The sequence below is a fragment of the Apodemus sylvaticus genome, chromosome 5 (genome assembly GCF_947179515.1).
Source record: "Apodemus sylvaticus chromosome 5, mApoSyl1.1, whole genome shotgun sequence".
In the NCBI taxonomy this organism is placed as follows: Eukaryota; Metazoa; Chordata; class Mammalia; order Rodentia; family Muridae; genus Apodemus; species Apodemus sylvaticus.
This window is the reverse complement of record NC_067476.1, coordinates 10,892,152-10,909,938: the sequence shown is the minus strand read 5'-3', so window position 1 is coordinate 10,909,938 and position 17,787 is coordinate 10,892,152. Positions and strand designations below refer to the sequence as shown.

Genomic DNA, 17,787 nt, shown 5'->3' with positions numbered 1-17,787 from the left:
ACGGATCCTTGAGCCCCACTGTTCCTCCTGGACTGGTAAGCCAGCAAGCTCTCAGGATCCCTCTGCCTCTGCCCCCACTCCTCCCCACTTGCTGAGAGGATTGGTGTGTGCCCTGCACTTGATCTTTGTCTGTATGTGCTCTGAGTCTCAGACTCAGGTCACCGGTTCCTTCAGCTCCACTTCCCAGGCTGAGCCCTCCTCCGAAACACGCAAGCCTTTGCGCTGAGGTTTTCCACCTTTGCAGCGAGGATCCCAGGTCCCTTGGCTTCATGCCGTGAGTACAACTCTAAAAGCCCATAGATGGACCTTCTAAGCTTCCATTAGATATGGCCAAGGCCCAGGTCTGTAGTAACTCTCAGCATACTAGGACCTTGACAAGGAGACTCTGTCCCCAGAAGTCACGCTTGCCACCCCTCGGGCCAGGCTCTTTCCCACCTGTCACACCCAAACCTCTGCTTGAGTCAGGGGCAGGGTCATGGCTCAGGTTTGGTCTTTCTGGGGAATAGAGCACAAACCACTCACCTCTCTGACCAGGAGGGCATTGTGTGCACACCACGTCTCCACTCTCTGGGATGGCTGTGCAGGCTGATTGGCCAGGGCACGGGCAGGGCTGGCAATCATCAGCGTGGCCTGAGAAAGCGTTACCATAGAAACCAGGCATGCAGCGCTCACAGGATGGACCCTCCGTGTGGTGGCCGCACAGGCAGACCCCTAAGGACCAAGACACTTGTTCACTGCCTCGGCCCAGAAGCCCCCACCCAGAGCAGTGGTTCTCAACCTTCCTAATGCTGCGACTCTTTAATACAGTTCCTCATGAGGTGGTGACCAACCATAAAATTATTCCCATTGCTACTTTATAACTGCAATTTTGCTACTACAATTAGGAATTGAAATTTTGGAAATACAGGTTTGCCAAGAGGTTGCGACTTACAGATTGAGAACTGCTACCCTAGGCACGCACACCCCGGTAGACTACTGAGGCATGAGGGGCTTGGGGTAAATCATCCAGCTGAGCTGGGTTCACGTCTACCACTTAAGGTCTGTGTGACTAGGAAAACCATCTATCCTGCCCCTTGGTGGCTAGGAGGTGAGACTCTGCTGCCTACTGGCCCTGTGGCCACACTGCACCTCAGATCCCTGTCTTGGAGGCTGGGATGGATGGTAACAGAGGCCACATCACAGATACGCCTGCAGGAGCCAATGAGAGGCAGAAGCAGGGCTGACGCTTGGACGCTGTTAGTTATTTCTGTCTCACAGCTCTCCCAACCGATGGAAGGCACAGCGACACCGTTTCCTCGCCCTGCTCCCGTGTCCTCTTCACCTATAATGAGACCCTGGCTCCGGCTTCCAGCCTTGTGGGGGCTCACTCTGTACAGGAACTATGGTACGTACAGGGTATCGGGATGGAAACTCTGTTCTGCCTCCTGGTACTGGAATATGAAGGACACCTGGTGTCTGCCTAGGGTTACGACTCACCATGGGGACCCAAGAGCAGCCCTACAGGAGGCAGTGTCCAGCAGTGTCCAGCCACGGCTGTGAGGAGAATGGAAGGGAACTTCATTCCCTAGATGAGCAGAGCCAGGGAGCACTCCTGCCTCAGCCCACACCCTCCGGTTTGCTTCTTAGACTGGCTGCTCTACCCATTTTACAGATGAAGGCTTACTTATATGGAGTGGAAAGTTGTGGCAAAGTCAAGGGCTCTGTGGGGGGTGGAAAATTAGTTGCATCTCATGTAGAGATTCTGTTTCCTCAGTAGGAGATGCAGGGAGCATTGTCCGGGAAAGGATTGTGAGACCTCATCTAGGCTCCATTGGTGATGTCTGCAAGGCACAGGCCCCATTTATAAGGTTCTATGGATCAGGGATCCCACCCATCCTTGGGAGGCAGCGTGGTGAAAGGCCTGTGACAGAGAGGTGGAAAGACCTGTGTCTGTTCCCTAGCACATCATTTGACCCCACGAGGTTTCCAAGTCGCTATAGGTGTAAGAAACAGGCCTTTTGAATGACACTCCTACCCCAAGCTGGAGGGGGGTGTGTGGCTATGTCACCTACAGGTCATGAGGTCAGCCCATACCTCAGGTTCCTGTCTTGGAAAATGGGACAATAATGGAGAATATATCACTTGCATGTCTACAGGAATCAAGGAAAGGACACCAGGGAGGAAGGGGATCATCCTATCTTGTTACTTCCGGTATCTGTCTCTCCAGGGAAGAGCCCGTGGCTCACCTGGTCAGCTACCTACCCCTGAACTTCAGGGCAAAGAAGCTTCTGTTTTTCAGAGCAGTGGTGGCGCACACCTTTAATCCCAGCACCCGGGAGGCAGAGGCAGGCAGATTTCTGAGTTTGAGGCCAGCCTGGTCTACAGAGTGAGTTCCAGGACAGCCAGGGCTATACAGAGAAACCCTGTCTCAAAAAACCCAAACCAAACCAAACCAAACAAAACAAAACAAAAAACCCAAACCAAAACAATACTATACCAAAAAAAAAGAAAGAAAGAAAGAAAGAAAGAAAGTTCTCTTTTTTAAAAAACCCTAGACAATTTGACCTTCATGTACTTTGTCTCCATGGCTGTGTATACACTATTGCTGTCTGTACTGTATAAATGGTGACATTCAAGGAAAGAAATGACTTTTCCAAGGCCACAGCCCTGAAGCAGTGAGGCTACTTGGCTTGTGGCTTTGGGTGGATGGATACCCATGAGCTACTGTTGTCATCTGTACGACTCTCTGAATGTCTTCCTTCTGTTGCTGCCTGTGCTGGTAGTTCTCACAGCACCTGCTAGGAAGCAAGGCCCTGAGGAGTCTTTCCCAGGGAGAGGCTGGCTGAAGGGCCCTCAGGTGCATACAATCCCTAGCCTCTAGGCTCCAGTCAGGCCTTTTGTTACAATAGAAGCCCCAGGGGACAGGGCGAGGACAAACCAGTGCCCATGCCTCCCAAGCACCATCTGTGAGGCCCGGTCCTCATTCCACTGAGTTCTCATAGCCCAGAGAGCCTTGGAATGGGATTCTGGGGACTTACCTGTGTTGGGGTCACAGGTGCCATGCTGGTTGCAGGTGCAGGGAACGCAGTTGGTATACGGACCCCCATGAGGTATTTCTCTTTTGTATCCCGGAGCACAGAATTCACAGAACTGGCCTGTATATCCCTGGGGACACAAGCAGGTCTCCACCCATGAGGCGGGTGGGGCAAGGCCATGCTGGGGCCGGGCTGATGTGAGCTGGACTTCACATAAGAACACCTGGCCTGCAGAATGAGAAGCGAATGGGGAGACCTACAGACATGTCCAGCCGATGCTTCCCGTGAACCTACAGAGGGGGGGCATGCATACAAAGGCAGCCTATGAGTCAACTGTTCTGTTTGGCTGTTTGAGACAGTCTTTGCTGTATAGCATGTGCAGTCTTCACACCTGCATTCCTATGGCCTTGACCTCTTAAGTGCTGGGTATGAATTACTGCTACACCAGGCTTCAAGAGCAATTTAAAAATCAATAGTAAAAAAAAAATCAAGGGTAAAGGAAACGGATGATTTTTAGATCAAGAAACAGATAAGGGACTGTGGTGAAGTCAGTGTTAGCTTGTACATTTAGCATCTGCAGAGTGTGCCGACAGAGACAAGATTGCAAGATATGCATGCTTGGGTTAACAGTCCAAGCTGCCAAGGCTGATGACATGAATTCGATTCTCAGGATCCCACAAGTTGTCGTCTGACCTCCACACATGTGGCACATCTTGGAATGTGTGCCCATAAATACACATACATACAAGTGAATAAATATTATGTTTTTGAAATTGGCTTGGTGGCACATGAGTTTAATCTTCTTTTAAGTTTTGAACCCAGCCTGATCTACTTAGCAAGTTCCAGGCAAGGCAGGGCTACACACTGAGACACCTGCAATTCCAGCCCTTGGGAGTCAGAGGCAAGAAGATCAGGAGTTCAAGTTCAGAGAGACCCTGTCTTAAAAACAGTTGGGGGGGAATTTAGAATCGTTATCAGTGGCTGAGGTGCTATGCCATTATTGGCCAGCAGGGTGAGCAGTGCTCACAGAAAGATGTGGCGCAGGGACAGGGTGGTGCAGGGACAGGGTGGTGCAGGATTCTGTCAAAGATGTGTACGGCTTCCTAGAGTTGTTCTTCCCCAGGACTGCAGTTCAACCCCTGCCTCTGTCCTCAGTTACACCTCTGTTGCCTTGGGCAAGTGTCCTGATAACCCAGAGTCCATGCTGGGGGAACTCCACAGACAATGCAGGGCCAGGACCCATGTTCTAAGGGGGTGAACTGTCATACTACCAGAATGCCCCGGGCCTTGGCCACTGGTCCAGATGCTCAGAGAGGTCAGATTGGAAAGCAGGCGCTGGAAATGGAAGGCGGGCAGTGGGGGCTCTGCCTCCTCAGAAGTCTCCTGCAGGCTGTAAAGGACAGAAAGTCAGTGGGACAGCCTGGTGTAGGGACAGGTGGTGCCAAGAGGCTGGGGTCCTCAGGAGCCTCGCAGTGTGCCTTCCCTCAGAGGCCATTCTGCCTGCCGCCCCACTCCCACCTCTCAGGACTGGGAGGCCACTTACCGGAACTGGAGCTGAACTCGTCCTGGCTGTCTGGTATCCTGAGGGCTGGGTAGACTGGAGGGCTTCAGAGCCAGAGCCAAACCTGCCCCCTCCAGCCTCAGCTGCATAGGAGGTAGGGAACCTCCAGGGGGTACCTGGAGGGTCAGTATGACTGGCTGTCCATAGCTGAGTCTCTGGTCTCCTAGGAACGTCTCTGAAGATAAGAGGGAAGAACTTTGATATCTTCATATGCTTAACTTGATTCTAGCATCTGTATTTTTGTTTATTATCTATCTATCTATCTATCTATCTATCTATCTATCTATCTATCTATCTATCATTTAAAGGTAGGAGTGCTCTGTCTGCACATACACCTACTTGCCAGAAGAGGGCATCAGATCCTTTATACATGGTCATGAGCCACTATGTGGTTGTCTGGAATTGAACTCAGGACCTCTGGAAAAGCAACCGCAGTTCTTAATAGCTGAGCCATCCCACCAGCCCCTAGCATCTGTAAGATGGCAACAATAAACCATCCAAGCACAGTGCACCTGCAGTGAGTGGAGAGTCCAAGGCCACGGCTGGGGAGATGGCTCAGTGGTTAGAGTGCTTGACACAGAATGACAGAACCAGAGTTTAGATTCCCAGAACCCACACCGCATGAACACGGTGGCCCACTGTAATCCCAGCCTCAGGAAGTAGAGAAAGGAGATCTCCCAGAACAAGCTAGCCAGCAGGGGACTGGCCTATCAGTGAGCTCTGGGTTTGACTGAGACACCCTGCCTCAATGAACAAGGTGGAAGAGAGATGGTTTCTGACATCAACTTCTGGATTCCACATGTCCTTACGCCCATACACACAATTGCGCCCACTCCCACGCAAACATGCATCACACATGGTATTTTGATGATGATTTCACATAGGCTGTGGTCTGACTGAAGAACTATACTACCCAGAGGTGTCCCCAAGCATAATCCCTGAGGGCTAATTAAGCTGCAGTTGGATTGGGACTGTCTGTCCACTGGCCGGGGAGGAGGTTAGGTCTACTGGATTATTCAGAAGGTCCAGGGAATCTCCACAGAGGAAGAAGTGGAGGTTAGCTGTGATCATATGAAAGACAGCCTCTCTGAAGGTCGGGGAGGGTATGAACCCTGGAGAGAAGACACAGCCCTATGACATGGCACCCAATTGTGCTTCCGGTTTCCAAAACCCAAAGAGAATAAACGTATGTGTCCCCAGCCACCGAATCCATGGCTGTTCTCCAGCACCTGTTTGACTGGCACCCCTAAACTTGTGCCGAAAATGAATCCTTCTGTGTTAAGAGGTGGGAATTGAGTCTGACTGTGGTGTTAGGATGGGGTGTCTGGGACACCCACTAGGATGAAGTGAAATGACTAGGGTGGGGTCCCCTGGTTGAAGTTGGGTGGGTGACTTTATGCATTGGCCACCTCAGGACTGTCGGCTAGAAGGCTGTCACAAGATGTCCCTCTTGGCCTTGAACGGGAACCGTGAGTTGAAATGAACCTCTGTCTTTTAGAATACACCTACTCTGAAGAACTGTAGTATTAGCAGCAGGTGGGAACCTGGGTGGTGTGACCGGTAGGGACTGTTACCTACCTGGGGCTGAGAGTTCCTCCCCTCCTTGCAGGCCCAGGAGGACCCCACTCCGGCTCCATTGCAGAGGATTCTCGGACACCCCCAAGCTTCTGACCTGCCAGCCACCAGTTCCTAAACATCAAACACAGAATAGTCACCCCAACAGTGAGAGACCTGAACGTTGGTGTTTAGTGACAAGTTCCAGCAGGGCTCTAAAGTCAGAGGAAGTTTGAGGCTGATCTGGGTTACATATGGCCCTGTCTCCTGAGCTGTGACCGTGATTCCTTGTCACAAGAACTCTGTCCACTGAGTTATATCCCTAGCCCTCTCTCTTGTTATCTCAGGATTCAGATGACAAGCCTTTGGCTAGTTTCAGGTGCCCTGCTTTCTGTGTGGTGTCCAGCAGAGGGCCCACTGCCTCTGTTTCTGGACATCCTGAAATTGATTGCCAAGTACCAGTCCTCAGACTTTAAACTGTCAGGTGTGGGGGAATGTTCCAAGGAGGATTGCTGGGCACCTGGACTCTGATGGATTCAGAGCCTGGGGTTCCACCCTCTTGCTCCAAAGACACAATCATACTAGCCAGAACCAACCTTAGATAGACCCGATGTAGTCTGTAAAATGTGAATGAGAGACCTGCTGAGATTACCTGGAACGTGGAGCAGCAGTGCCTGGCATATAGAAGGTGCTTAATAAATGAAGGCCAAGAGTCTAAGCTGGAACTCAGATATACCGAGGAGTTATACTAATACTCTTGGGGGTAAATGGAGGCTGTCCTAGAGGCTGGAGGCTGGAGGAGTGGCGGTTGGGGAAGGAGCCCAGGGGCAGCAGCAGGTGCCGGGGGACTCTCTTTCCCACCCTACCCGCCAAAGCTATGGGGCACAGGGCACCTTTGCAAAGGGGGCATGGTAGAAGGGCTGTTGCTGTCCCCATCCCAGCTTCCAAAGCGAGATTCCCTGCCAGGGCCGAGGAACCACCCGCCGGAAGGCAGACATCATGCACAATTACCATGACGGAAGTCCGAGTGGATGTGGTGTTCCTGGAACCCGGCAGCGGGGGCGCACACCTTGGAGTGGCCGTAACAGAAGCAGCTGCTGCAGCCAGCTGGGTTGTGGGGCTGCAGGTTAAATGTCCCGGGGCGGCATCTGTAAGAGAGAGCCTGGGTCACGTGGACAAGCCAGGACCAGGACCAGGATCCAGCTAGACGATTAGGACTCCCGGGGAAATTTAAGAAAACATTTTTATTTTTATTTCTCTCTTAGAATCACAAGATACACAGACAGTTCGGACAGTCCCCATGCCTGCCTGTTCTGTTTCTGCTGCTGATAGTCAGCCTGGAAGCCAAGATCAGCACTGCCTAACTAACGTTAACACGCTAACAAGCTCCGGGCTGTGTCTGGGTTTCTTTTCTTTTCTCCATAGCATGTTTCCCTACTCCAGGAGCCGACACTGCGTTTATTTAGCATTACCCTTGTCTACTCTGATTTGTAAACAGCTCTCTCTCCTCTCTTGTGGTCCTGACACCTTCAATTCTGTGGTTTTTTTGTCTCTTTGTTTGTTCAAGACAGGGTCTCACCATATAACCCTGGGTGGCCTGGAACCCTCTATGTAGACAAGATTGTCTTGAATTCAGAGAGATCTTCCACCTCTGCCTCCCAAGCACTGACTCTGAAGGTGTCCAGCACTACCACAGGGTTTGGATTTTATTGCTGTTTATTTTGTTTTGTTTTGTTTTAAAGACAATTTTAATTTAAGAGTTTTATATGTATGAGTGCTTTGTTTGCATACATGTTTGTGTACCGTGTGAATGCAGCATCCAGAGAGCATGTTGAATCCTCTGGAACTGGAGTTTCAGATGGTTGTGAGCAACCATGTGGGTGCTGGAAACTGAACTAGGGTCCTCTGGATAAGAAGCAAGTACTCTTAACTGCTGAGCCGTCCTTCCAGCCCCTTTGTTTATTTGTCTGTCTATTTGTTCTTGTATGTATGTACGTATGCATATATGTATGTATGTATGTATGTATGTATGTATGTATGTATGTATGTATTTGTTTATTTTTGAGACAAGGTCTTATTTTATACCCTGACCCAGCCTGTACTCATGGCAATCCTCCTGTCTCAGCCTTTCAAGTGACACTGGCTGTGGTTGAATCATCATCTCCCAGCTCCAGTGCTGCCCACCAGGTTTTTGGTGCTATCCACTGCTACAGTTTAGTTAATAGAAATAGGGCATTGGCCAGCACAGAGTGCAGGCCAATAACCCCAGCAACCGGGAGGTGCAGGCAGGAGGACCAGAGGTTCAGGGTCATTTTCACCTACACAGCAAATTCAAGGTTAGCCTGACCTACCTCAGGGCTAGGAGGGGTAGCACAGCAGTTAATCCAAGCACCCAGGAGGCAGAGGCAGGCAGAGCAATCGAGTCTGGGGGCAGCCTGGGCTGCACAGTGAGAACCTGTCTCAAAAACAGAACACAAAACTCCACGAAACAATAAACCTCCCAGGAGGGGAAAGTAGCAAAGAACTCTCTTGCAACACTCTTGAAAAACCGCCATTGTACTTAGTAACTATTTCCAGGGCTATATCTTCAACGCACAAAAATGCCGGTTTCCCACAAACACCAGCTTTCATTCAGTCCATCTGTTGGCTGGGCAATGTTCGATATCACTTCTAACCTGATTTCCACTCCACCCTCCTTTATCTTTACTATTTTTTTAAGATTTATTTATTCATTATATGTAAGTACACTGTAGCTGTCTTCAGACACACCAGAAGAGGGCATCAGATCTCATTAGGGATGGTTGTGAGCCACCATGTGTTTGCTGGGATTTGAACTCAGGACCTTTGGGAGAGCAGTCAGTGCTCTTAACTACTGAGCCATCTCTCCAGCCCCTCCAGCCTCCTTTATCCTCAGAATTCTAAGGGAAGATTTGCTCCACTGTCCTTATCTGTTTATTTATCTGATCCTCTACTGACCTTATGGATATCAGCCCCATTCTTAGGGCTATAATTCAATCACATCTTTATCAACATTTTATTCAAATTGTTCCAATTTTGGCATTTCCTGTAGACCTGCTCCCGAATCCCCTCCTCACAGGGCAGGGATGACTCTTAGCTCAGTTGGTAGAGGCTTCTTGGAGCAAGGCAGTGAGAAGGTTCTGAGGTTAAGATTGTTGTGTTCCATTAATGATGTCTGCCACTGGTGTGAGATGGAGAGCTGTGACAGTTCTCCATTAGTGATGTCTGCCACAGGCGTGAGGCAAAAGAGCTGAAATAGGATATCAAGTATTTGCTGCCTGAATTACACAAGCTCTTCCTGTCTTTCTAGAGCTTTCTTTTTCAATCTTGAAGCAACGATGCATTTCCTCAGCTAAGGAACCCTCAGTAGTGTTGGGTCAGAATATAAGCACTGCCCACAGGGCCTTTGGATTGTGTCTTAGGGTTTTACTGCTGTGAACAGACATCATGACCAAAGCAACTCTTATAAGGACAACATTTCATTGGGGCTGGATTACAGGCTCAGAGGTTCAGTCCATTATCACCAAGGCAGGAGCATGGCAGTGTCCAGGCAGGCATGGTGCTAGAGGGGCCGAGAGCTCTACACCTTTATCCAAAGGAAGCCAGTAGACTGACTTTCACCACATTAGTGGGAAGATCTCAAAGCTCATCATGCAGTGACACACTTCCTTCAACAAGACCACACCCACTCCAACAAGGTCACACCCACCACCAATAAGGCCACACCCCCTAATAGTGCCACTCCCTGAGCCAAGCATATTCAAACCACCATAGGCAGCTTCCTGGGTAGCAGAGCCCTGGAGTTTTGGCGGGAACGTGGGGTGATAGGCTTGCCCAAGTCTCTGAGGACCCTGCCCCGCCTCTCCCTTTGCTACACAGCTTTGGTGCCTCACCAGAGACCCTCAGGATCACTGCTGGCAGCTCTGTGTGGCTCAGCACACCCACCTGTCACACAGGCTGCCTTCTGCATTCTCTTTGCAGGGACAGCTCCCACTGCGAGGATCACAGGTGCCCAAGCTGCCAGCGGCATTGCAGGTACAGGGTCTTCCGAAGAAACAGAAAACGCATGTCGATTGAGCAAGTCCAGAATGGGGATACCTCATCCTCAGAAGAATTCTTCATTCCCTTCCCTGTTCCTCAGAAGGACAGGGGTAGGATTGTTCAAGAGATTGGACCTGCCTTCACTTTAGCTGGTCCCACTTTAGCAGGAAGTACCCCACCTACCCATGCAATGATGCCCCTGCCCACTGCCCACCCCTCCCATTGGTTCATCCATCCATCCACCCGTCACCCATGTTCTTGCTTAGCATCTACCCACCTGTCTCCCACTGGTACATTTATCCATCCATCACCCATGCTGTTGCTTAGCATCTACCCACCTGTCCCCCACTGGTGCATCTATCCATCCATCCATCCATCTACCCACCCACTCACTCACCACTATTCATCCATCCATTCACTTCTCTTCCCATCAGTCTGTCTATTCAACATACTCCTCCATTCATCCATCTCCCTTTTAAATGTGCAGGGACTCTGGTGTTGTTATTCCTTCTATGTGTGCACGCATGTGTTTCTAGACTGGGTTTTTCTGTGTGGTCCTGGATTTCCTGAAACTTCTCTATTGACTAGGCTGACCTTGAGCACAGAGACCTGCCTGCCTCTGCCCCCTGAGCCCTGGGATTAAAGGCGTGTGCCACCACCACCTGGCTTCTTGTGTTCCATCCTGTTTTTTGAGTTGGGGTCTCTCACTGAACATGGAGCCCACCAATTCGGCGAGCTATTGTCGCCTTTCCAGCCCTCAGCCGGGGATACGGATGGCCACTGTTCCCCGGGCTCTTGCGGTCTTTCCTGGTCCCTAGGGATCTGAGCTCACATCCTTACACCTACGCTGCAAGCACCTCACCAGCTGAGCTCTCTCCTCGGCTTTCACAAGCTCAATAACAGTGCTTCTAGGGGACGGTAGAGAATCTGTCTAGCATGCACGAAGACCTGAGTTCAATCTTCAGCACCACAAAAACCTGGCCATTGATAGTACAGACTCTAGCTCCCAAAGGAGGTCCTTCTTGGCTATGTAGTGATTTTGAGGCCAGCCTAGGCTCTGTAAGACTACACCCACAAAGTGCTTCTGAATTTGTCTGCAATATTGGTCAGTGTGGATTCCACCATGAACTACTGGTAAATGCGTCAGGCCCCTCTCCTAAGATCAGCCTGTGGCAGATTGCTGGTCCCTCTCCTCATGACCAGGTACCATATAGTCCAAACATGAATATAACACTTGGCTCCCTGCCCAGATTCTCCCTGGCCCTCTGCCACGAGAATCAGTCCCCATCTCTTCCTCCTCCTCAGTCTCCTGTCACCACAAACTTGGGCTCTGAAATCTGCTGTCTCCTTCCTCCCTCTTCAGGGCCAGCCTTGCTCCTGCCAAAGCCTCACCCAGCCTCTGACACAGACACCTTCCTTGGCCTCCCTGGTCACAGCCTCCCTCAGTTCCCCCAAAGGCCCCCTCTGCTCTAGGCCCTTCGTCCAGACCTGAGTCTCACCTGACCCTTACCTCAGCCTTGGCTGTGCCCCCTCCCCACTTGGAGTGTCTCATGTCCCTTGTTCATCAGGTCTCAGGTTCATCCTGGGCCTCTGTCCCTCTCACAGGTCTCCCCACCCCTGACCCCAGTGGGCTGGTTAGTTCTTCCTGTGTCTGCAGCTTTATCTCTCATAAGTCTGGAGCCCAGTAGCTACAGGGTGGGGTATTGTCAGGTGAGGATGTAAAGGTGAGGGCAGCCAGGATTCTGTTCCTTCTGGGTCTTACTTGACACAAACCCAGAGCATGGTTGACACGGACCACCAGTCCGCACATCCTCACCTGCAGCCGCCCTCACTGAGTGAGTGGAATCCAGGCAGGCAGCGATCACACTTCCAGCCTGTCACTGTGGGCTTGCAGGGACAGGCGCCCGAGTCGTCACACTGGAGACCCAGGGAGCCTGGAGAAGAGAGACCTGGGGCAGTGGAGGTGCTGGGAGCTGAGGGGAGGAGCTGAGGGGAGGAGCTGAGGGGAGGAGCTGAGGGGGAGAAGCTGAGGGGAGGAGCTGAGGGGAGGAGCTGGGGAAGTGTGGAGCTGGGACCACTCACCTGCTGGGTGGCAGTCACAGGGTTGGCACGGTGTCTTCAGGTCCCATCTGTAATAGTTCTTCTCACAGTGCTCACAGTGGGGCCCAGCTGTGTGGTCACGGCAGTGCTGACAGTGCCCACCATGGCCCGTGCTCCGATAGAGCTCCCTGTCAAATGTGCACTCCTCAGAGTGTCCGCTACAGTTGCAGGCTGGGAGAGAAGGGCGGGGATGTGTGTATGAGCGATGGTCTCTGCTGGGCCCAGAGGCTCTGCTCTCTGGAGCAGGCATCTCCAAGATGGGTGTGCCTGGTTCATCTTATCAGCCTCCTAGGATACAAACCTTCCAGCGATTTCTACAGTAGGCTGGGGTGGCAAGACCCACGTTAAAAATGGAGGGCACTGGGGGCTGGAGAGAAGGCTCAGCGGTTAAGAGCACTGGCTGCTCTTCCGAAGGTCCTGAGTTCAAACCCCAGCAACCACATCCATCGGCTCACAATCATCTGTAATGGAATCTGATGCCCTCCTGGTGTGTCTGAAGACACAAATGTGGGATATTTATCTATATTGTCATCATTCCTCTCTCCCTGCTTCCTGGCTGTAGATGTGATGTGACCAACTCTTCACTTTTGTGCCGTCATGGTGTCCCCGCTGTGAGGGGACTGTACCTTCAAGCTGTGAGCCCCAAGAAACCTTTCCTTTCATATCCCGCTTTTGTGTAGTATTTTGTCATAGCAACGAGACAAGTGACTAACAGGAAGGGCCAGAGTCCAGGCTCAGCTTGACCCAGAACACAGAGCCCCGCCATCTGGTATTCCCAAACAGGACGCTCCTTAAGAGCTAGATGGGCTTCATTAATCAATACTCCAAAACCACGTTCTTCTGGACAAAACCAGAAAGGCATTTTAATAGAGGAAGAAGACAGAGCAGGAAGTGTATCCTAGTCAGGAGGAGACCCTCTGGACCAGGGAAGCATTATCTGCTTGGTGTGTGTATGCCACGAGGCTTGCATAGGGAGGGGATAGTGTGAGAGAAGAGATGTGTGATGCCCAGCAGATTGGGAATCAGAGGTGCCGGGAGGGAGGCTGGGAGCCTGGAGCTCTGGGGAGGAGGCTGGAGGGAGGTGTGATTAGGGGAAGGCCAGAGCTGAATTTGCACTCTTTGCAGACCCTTTATTGGAGGCTGGAGACAGAAGAGACTGCAGGCACCCAGAGGAGAGGGTTACAGAGAGGGACAAGAGGGATTAGAGAGATGTAAAAGAGTGGGGATTTGGGGCTCAGAGGCTGCCTGGTTGGGAGTTGGGGTGAAAGGTCAGGTATAAAACCCGCCTCTTTCAGGCTGGTAACCGTGAGAGAAATTTAACTGTGTGGGTAAGGGCGTGGCAGGGGAGTCATCTAGTTCTCAGCACCCCACCGTGTTGAGACAGGCACAGACTCACAGGCCCAAGCAGGGAGCCCGCACACCTTCCCTGGGGAAGCAGCCCAGCCCAGCCAAGAGGAACTCATTAGGACTGTGTTGGGCCCTGGGGCAGCTCCTGCAGACAGAAAAAAAGCTGTCTGTCCCAAGGAAAAGCTGTCTCCTCCCCACTGCCTGAGCCCAGGAGGTCAGCTAGAAGGCTGTGTGTGGAATTCTGTGCCTGACTCCAGGCACCACACAGTGAGGTTGGAAGCAGAGCGGGGCTGTGAAGAGAGATGGGCGGGAGCAGGGAAAGTGGGATGCCAGGGCGGCTGGTACAGACGCTGGGAAGGCTCCTCCCCTCCACCGTCCCTGTAGAAGGTTCCAGGGCCCCTTCCTCCTTCACCAGCCCGTCTTTGAGGTTAAGCAGACAGAGCCACACCACACACAGCGGAAACATCAAAGGGCTGCTGGGGACGGCTGGGTGGCTGGGGACTGTGGGAAAGGCTGGGGTGGGCGGGTCTGAACCCTGTGGGTGGGGGTGGAAGACTGGATTTCATTAGCTGCCAGGGTTGGAACAGTTAACAAAGGGTTAAGTGGAGTTTGGGGACCTTCCTGCCCTCCTACCACAGGCGCCCCTCTGGGTGGACTGTCCTGGAATGACTTGCGAGGGAGGATTGAGGCTCAAATGCTCTCCTCGCCATCCCTTCATCTCCCCTTCACAGCTAAGGACCCCACACACAGCACGCCAGGCCCACCCAGGAGCAGCCCCCCACTGCGAGGTTTTGGGGATTGTTCCCCAGCTAGTATCATTAGCTTCGAGGCCCGCTGTCTGAGGAACACTCACGCAGACACTCGTTGGCATCCTCTGCTGTGCCGCGGGCCCACGGTCGGTCTTGGAAGAAGGGCAGACAACGCTCGCAGTCCACTCCCGTGGTGTTGTGCTGACAGCGGCAAGCCAGCTGACCGGCCTCGTTGGGCCCGCACTCACTGGCATGACCATTGCATTTACACCTGAGAACGCCGGGAGGAAGGGGCCTGGAGACAACTGCCACAGACACTGAGGGGGTCGAGGGCACCCCTCGATTTTAGCGCAAGTGTGGGCATCCTGAACCCTGACTACATACCCAGATTGTGTGATGAGGAGAACCCTGGGGTGCCCAAATATTTATGGAACAGACCTTGTCATCCTTATCGCTGTGATAAACACCATGGCCAAAAGCAGCTTGGGGAAATGGGTTTATTTCATCTTACACATCTCCATTATGTTCATCAAGAAAGAAAGTCAGGGCAGGAACTCAAGGCGGGAACTTAGAAGGGGAAGCTGATGAGACTATGAGGACTGTTGCACACTGGCTTGCTCCCCGTGAGTTCCTTAGCCTGCTTTTTTATACAACCCAGGACCATCTGCCCAGAGGTGTCACTGCCCACAGTGGGCTGGATAATCCCATGTCAATCATTTTTTAAAAAGTCTCAGAGACTTGCCTTTTCAATTCCCAAATTGTTGGGGGAAATTAAAAAAGAAAATCTGTCAATCAACTGGCCACAGGGCTTGACATCCCCCCCACCCCCCACTCCTGTGATTTCACTGGCCAGCCTCTGGCACACAAACTCTCCGGCCCTGCGGGGCCACAAGGCCTCCGCTGAGCCATCTCACTGGGCAGTCCCTCTGCAAGCCATCTCTCCAGCGGGGTGGGTGGGTGAGTGGAGTGAGTTCATCTCGCTATCACACAACACCCAACACACCCCACAATCTGCCACTTCAACACCTAATTACCCGGTAGAATCAAGACTCTAAAGGCTTAATTAACAAATCAGATGTATGTATAAATAATATCACAATTTACAAGATGTCCATACAATAATTTTAGAGCCAATTGATAATGATAAAGCTTTATCCCAACATTTCTGACCTTGTGAAAACTTAGCTACTTGTGACTGGTAATTGCCACGAGGGTTCACGTCCTCTCCTCTGGGATGCTCCCTCTAGCTGTCGGTAAGTCTTAGCCCCGCCCCCTTTCCCTGTCCAATCACAGACCTTCTCTACACTAATGTAATCGGACAGGGAACATCCTGCCACACCAAAAGGCTCGAGCCTGTGTCTTGTTGACAAAATGCTAGCTAATCAGCACACCTGTCTTCACCAGCCTCCTGTTGCCGGCTTTGAACAGATGGAGAAACTGAGGCCTGGAAGGCTGTCCATGGCTGCCGGCTAGTACAGGGCGGGGGGGGGGGGGGGGGCGGAGGGCGGGACTCAGGGAGAAGTCAATTCAGCTTCCTGGGTCAGGAAGGCAAGAGGTCAGTCCTTTGAGGACTGGGATCACCTCAGGTAATTCTGCAGTTGCATCAAAAAGAGCAAGAAAGGCGTGTCCTATGCAGGGGGGAAGCTCCCAAGTAGTCCGAAGAAGAGTCTGAGGCTTGGGCCTGTATTCCCATGACTCCCACAAGGTCAAGAGATGCGTAAACTCCACAAAAACAAAGATACATGCTTTGGGAGGTGAGCGACGTAGGGTGCCGGGTAGAGACTGACTTTGTGTGGCCGCCATCCCTGGTGGCTCAGAGCCCACAGTCGTCTCATGCTCCTGCCTTACTTGAGATGGTCCTACACACAGCAAATAGTTCCCGACCTCTCTAGAGTCTTTGAAGGTGGGAGTGTCTCTGGAAGTAGGAGTGTCCTTGGAGATGGGAGTGTCTCTGGAAGTGGGAGTGTCTTTGGAGATGGGAGTGTCTCTGGAAGTGGGAGTGTCTTTGGAGATGGGAGTGTCTCTGGAGGTGGGCGTGTCCTTGGAGGTGAGAGTGTCTCTGGAGGTGGGCGTGCCCCTGGAGGTGGGCGTGCCCCTGGGGGTGGGGCGGCTCTGGAGATGGGCGTGTCTTTTGGAGGTGGGAGGAACTTGTATTCCCTAGCTGCTGCAGACACTGAGGTGCAGAGCGCTAGCCAGACCCCAACCTGGCTTCCCAAAGTCAAGTCCTCAGAGAGCAGTGCTGGATAACTGGCCATTGCCAGGGCCCCATCTCTAATTTAGGGACACAGGGTTTTGGTACAGTTTGCTCATAGGCTCAGGGTAGGCAGCAGCACCCTGCGGCTGAGGGTAGGGATGAGTCAGCATCAGTCAGTCAGTCAATCTTGGAAGCTGGTGGTCATGGGAACTAAGGTGTCCTCCATCCCCTAGAGGATGCGGCAAGCTCCGTCTCCCCCATGAATCCTTCTGACCCAAGGGAAGGTGCTGTTCCTTCCCAAGAGAGTGGCCTTCACAGCCAGCTGTGGGGCCCAGGGTGGTTTGGGTCCCACAGCTGGGACCCAGATGTTCTCTGGCCTGCAGCCCCTCGCAGCAGGTGCAGTGGATGGAGGTCATGACCGTCTTTGGAGTCCTGCTGGGAGGTCTGACCTGACTTGCAGTGTGTGGGGGTCATCTGGAGTTTCTCACCTGTGTCCCCTGAGGTCCCTTCCACGGAAGTACTAGCTATTGGGCACAAGCTCCTCCCCACTTTCTCCATCTTTAATATTGCCCAGGCATCTCTGAATGGTGGGAGCCCAGAATCTGGGGGCCACCCTCACTGTCCACCCACATCCACCGCCTGTCACTTTGAGCTACATTCTCATCAGCTTACTGGTCAGCGCAGGCTCCCTGCCCTGACAGTATCTTCATGGCCTCAGCTCCCTGCCTCCTGTAGGCTCTGCCCCTCTCCCTCCTCACCCTGTCCCACACTGCTGTACCAAGGATGGATGACTCAAGTCGTCCAACAGACAGCTCTAGAATCACCTAGGAGACAAGCCTCTGGGAGTGTCCGCCAAGCAGGGACAGGCCAGCCTGCATCCTGAGCGTGGGCAGTGCCGTCCCAGTGACTGGGGTCCCAGGGTCGACAGTAAGGAGAAAGCAGGCTCCGTATCAGCGTTCATCTCTCCCTGACATGTGCTGCTGCCATGCTGCTGGGCCCTCAAACTATACTTCCTTAAGTTGCCTTTGTTGGGTGTTCTGTCACAGGAGAGGGGAAATCAGTGTCTTGAGAACCAGAGGCTTTCGGTGCGCCTCAGTGATGGGGAGATGGGGATGAGCTCTGTCCATGGCCCTGTGTCTGCCCTTGCTCCAACCTCACGGCCTCTCCTCCTTTAAGCCTAGCTGTCTTGCTCAGGGAGCTGCCCGCCCG

At 52.4% G+C, this 17,787-nt stretch overlaps 1 protein-coding gene across 1 annotated transcript in view; it reads right to left on the bottom strand.

Annotated features, from left to right (window-relative positions):
• The window catches only part of Lamc3 (laminin subunit gamma 3), a 58,712-nt gene that overhangs the window by 27,252 nt on the left and 13,673 nt on the right, over positions 1 to 17,787 (bottom strand). Inside the window, exons 4-13 of the mRNA XM_052182141.1 lie at positions 14,489 to 14,655; positions 12,271 to 12,459; positions 12,005 to 12,122; positions 10,093 to 10,191; positions 7,141 to 7,277; positions 6,154 to 6,264; positions 4,558 to 4,750; positions 4,286 to 4,404; positions 3,018 to 3,242; positions 523 to 711 (exon numbers count right to left, since the gene is read on the bottom strand). Of these exons, the coding sequence (XP_052038101.1) occupies positions 523 to 711; positions 3,018 to 3,242; positions 4,286 to 4,404; positions 4,558 to 4,750; positions 6,154 to 6,264; positions 7,141 to 7,277; positions 10,093 to 10,191; positions 12,005 to 12,122; positions 12,271 to 12,459; positions 14,489 to 14,655 (1,547 nt within the window). The remainder of the gene's footprint in view (positions 1 to 522; positions 712 to 3,017; positions 3,243 to 4,285; positions 4,405 to 4,557; positions 4,751 to 6,153; positions 6,265 to 7,140; positions 7,278 to 10,092; positions 10,192 to 12,004; positions 12,123 to 12,270; positions 12,460 to 14,488; positions 14,656 to 17,787) is intronic.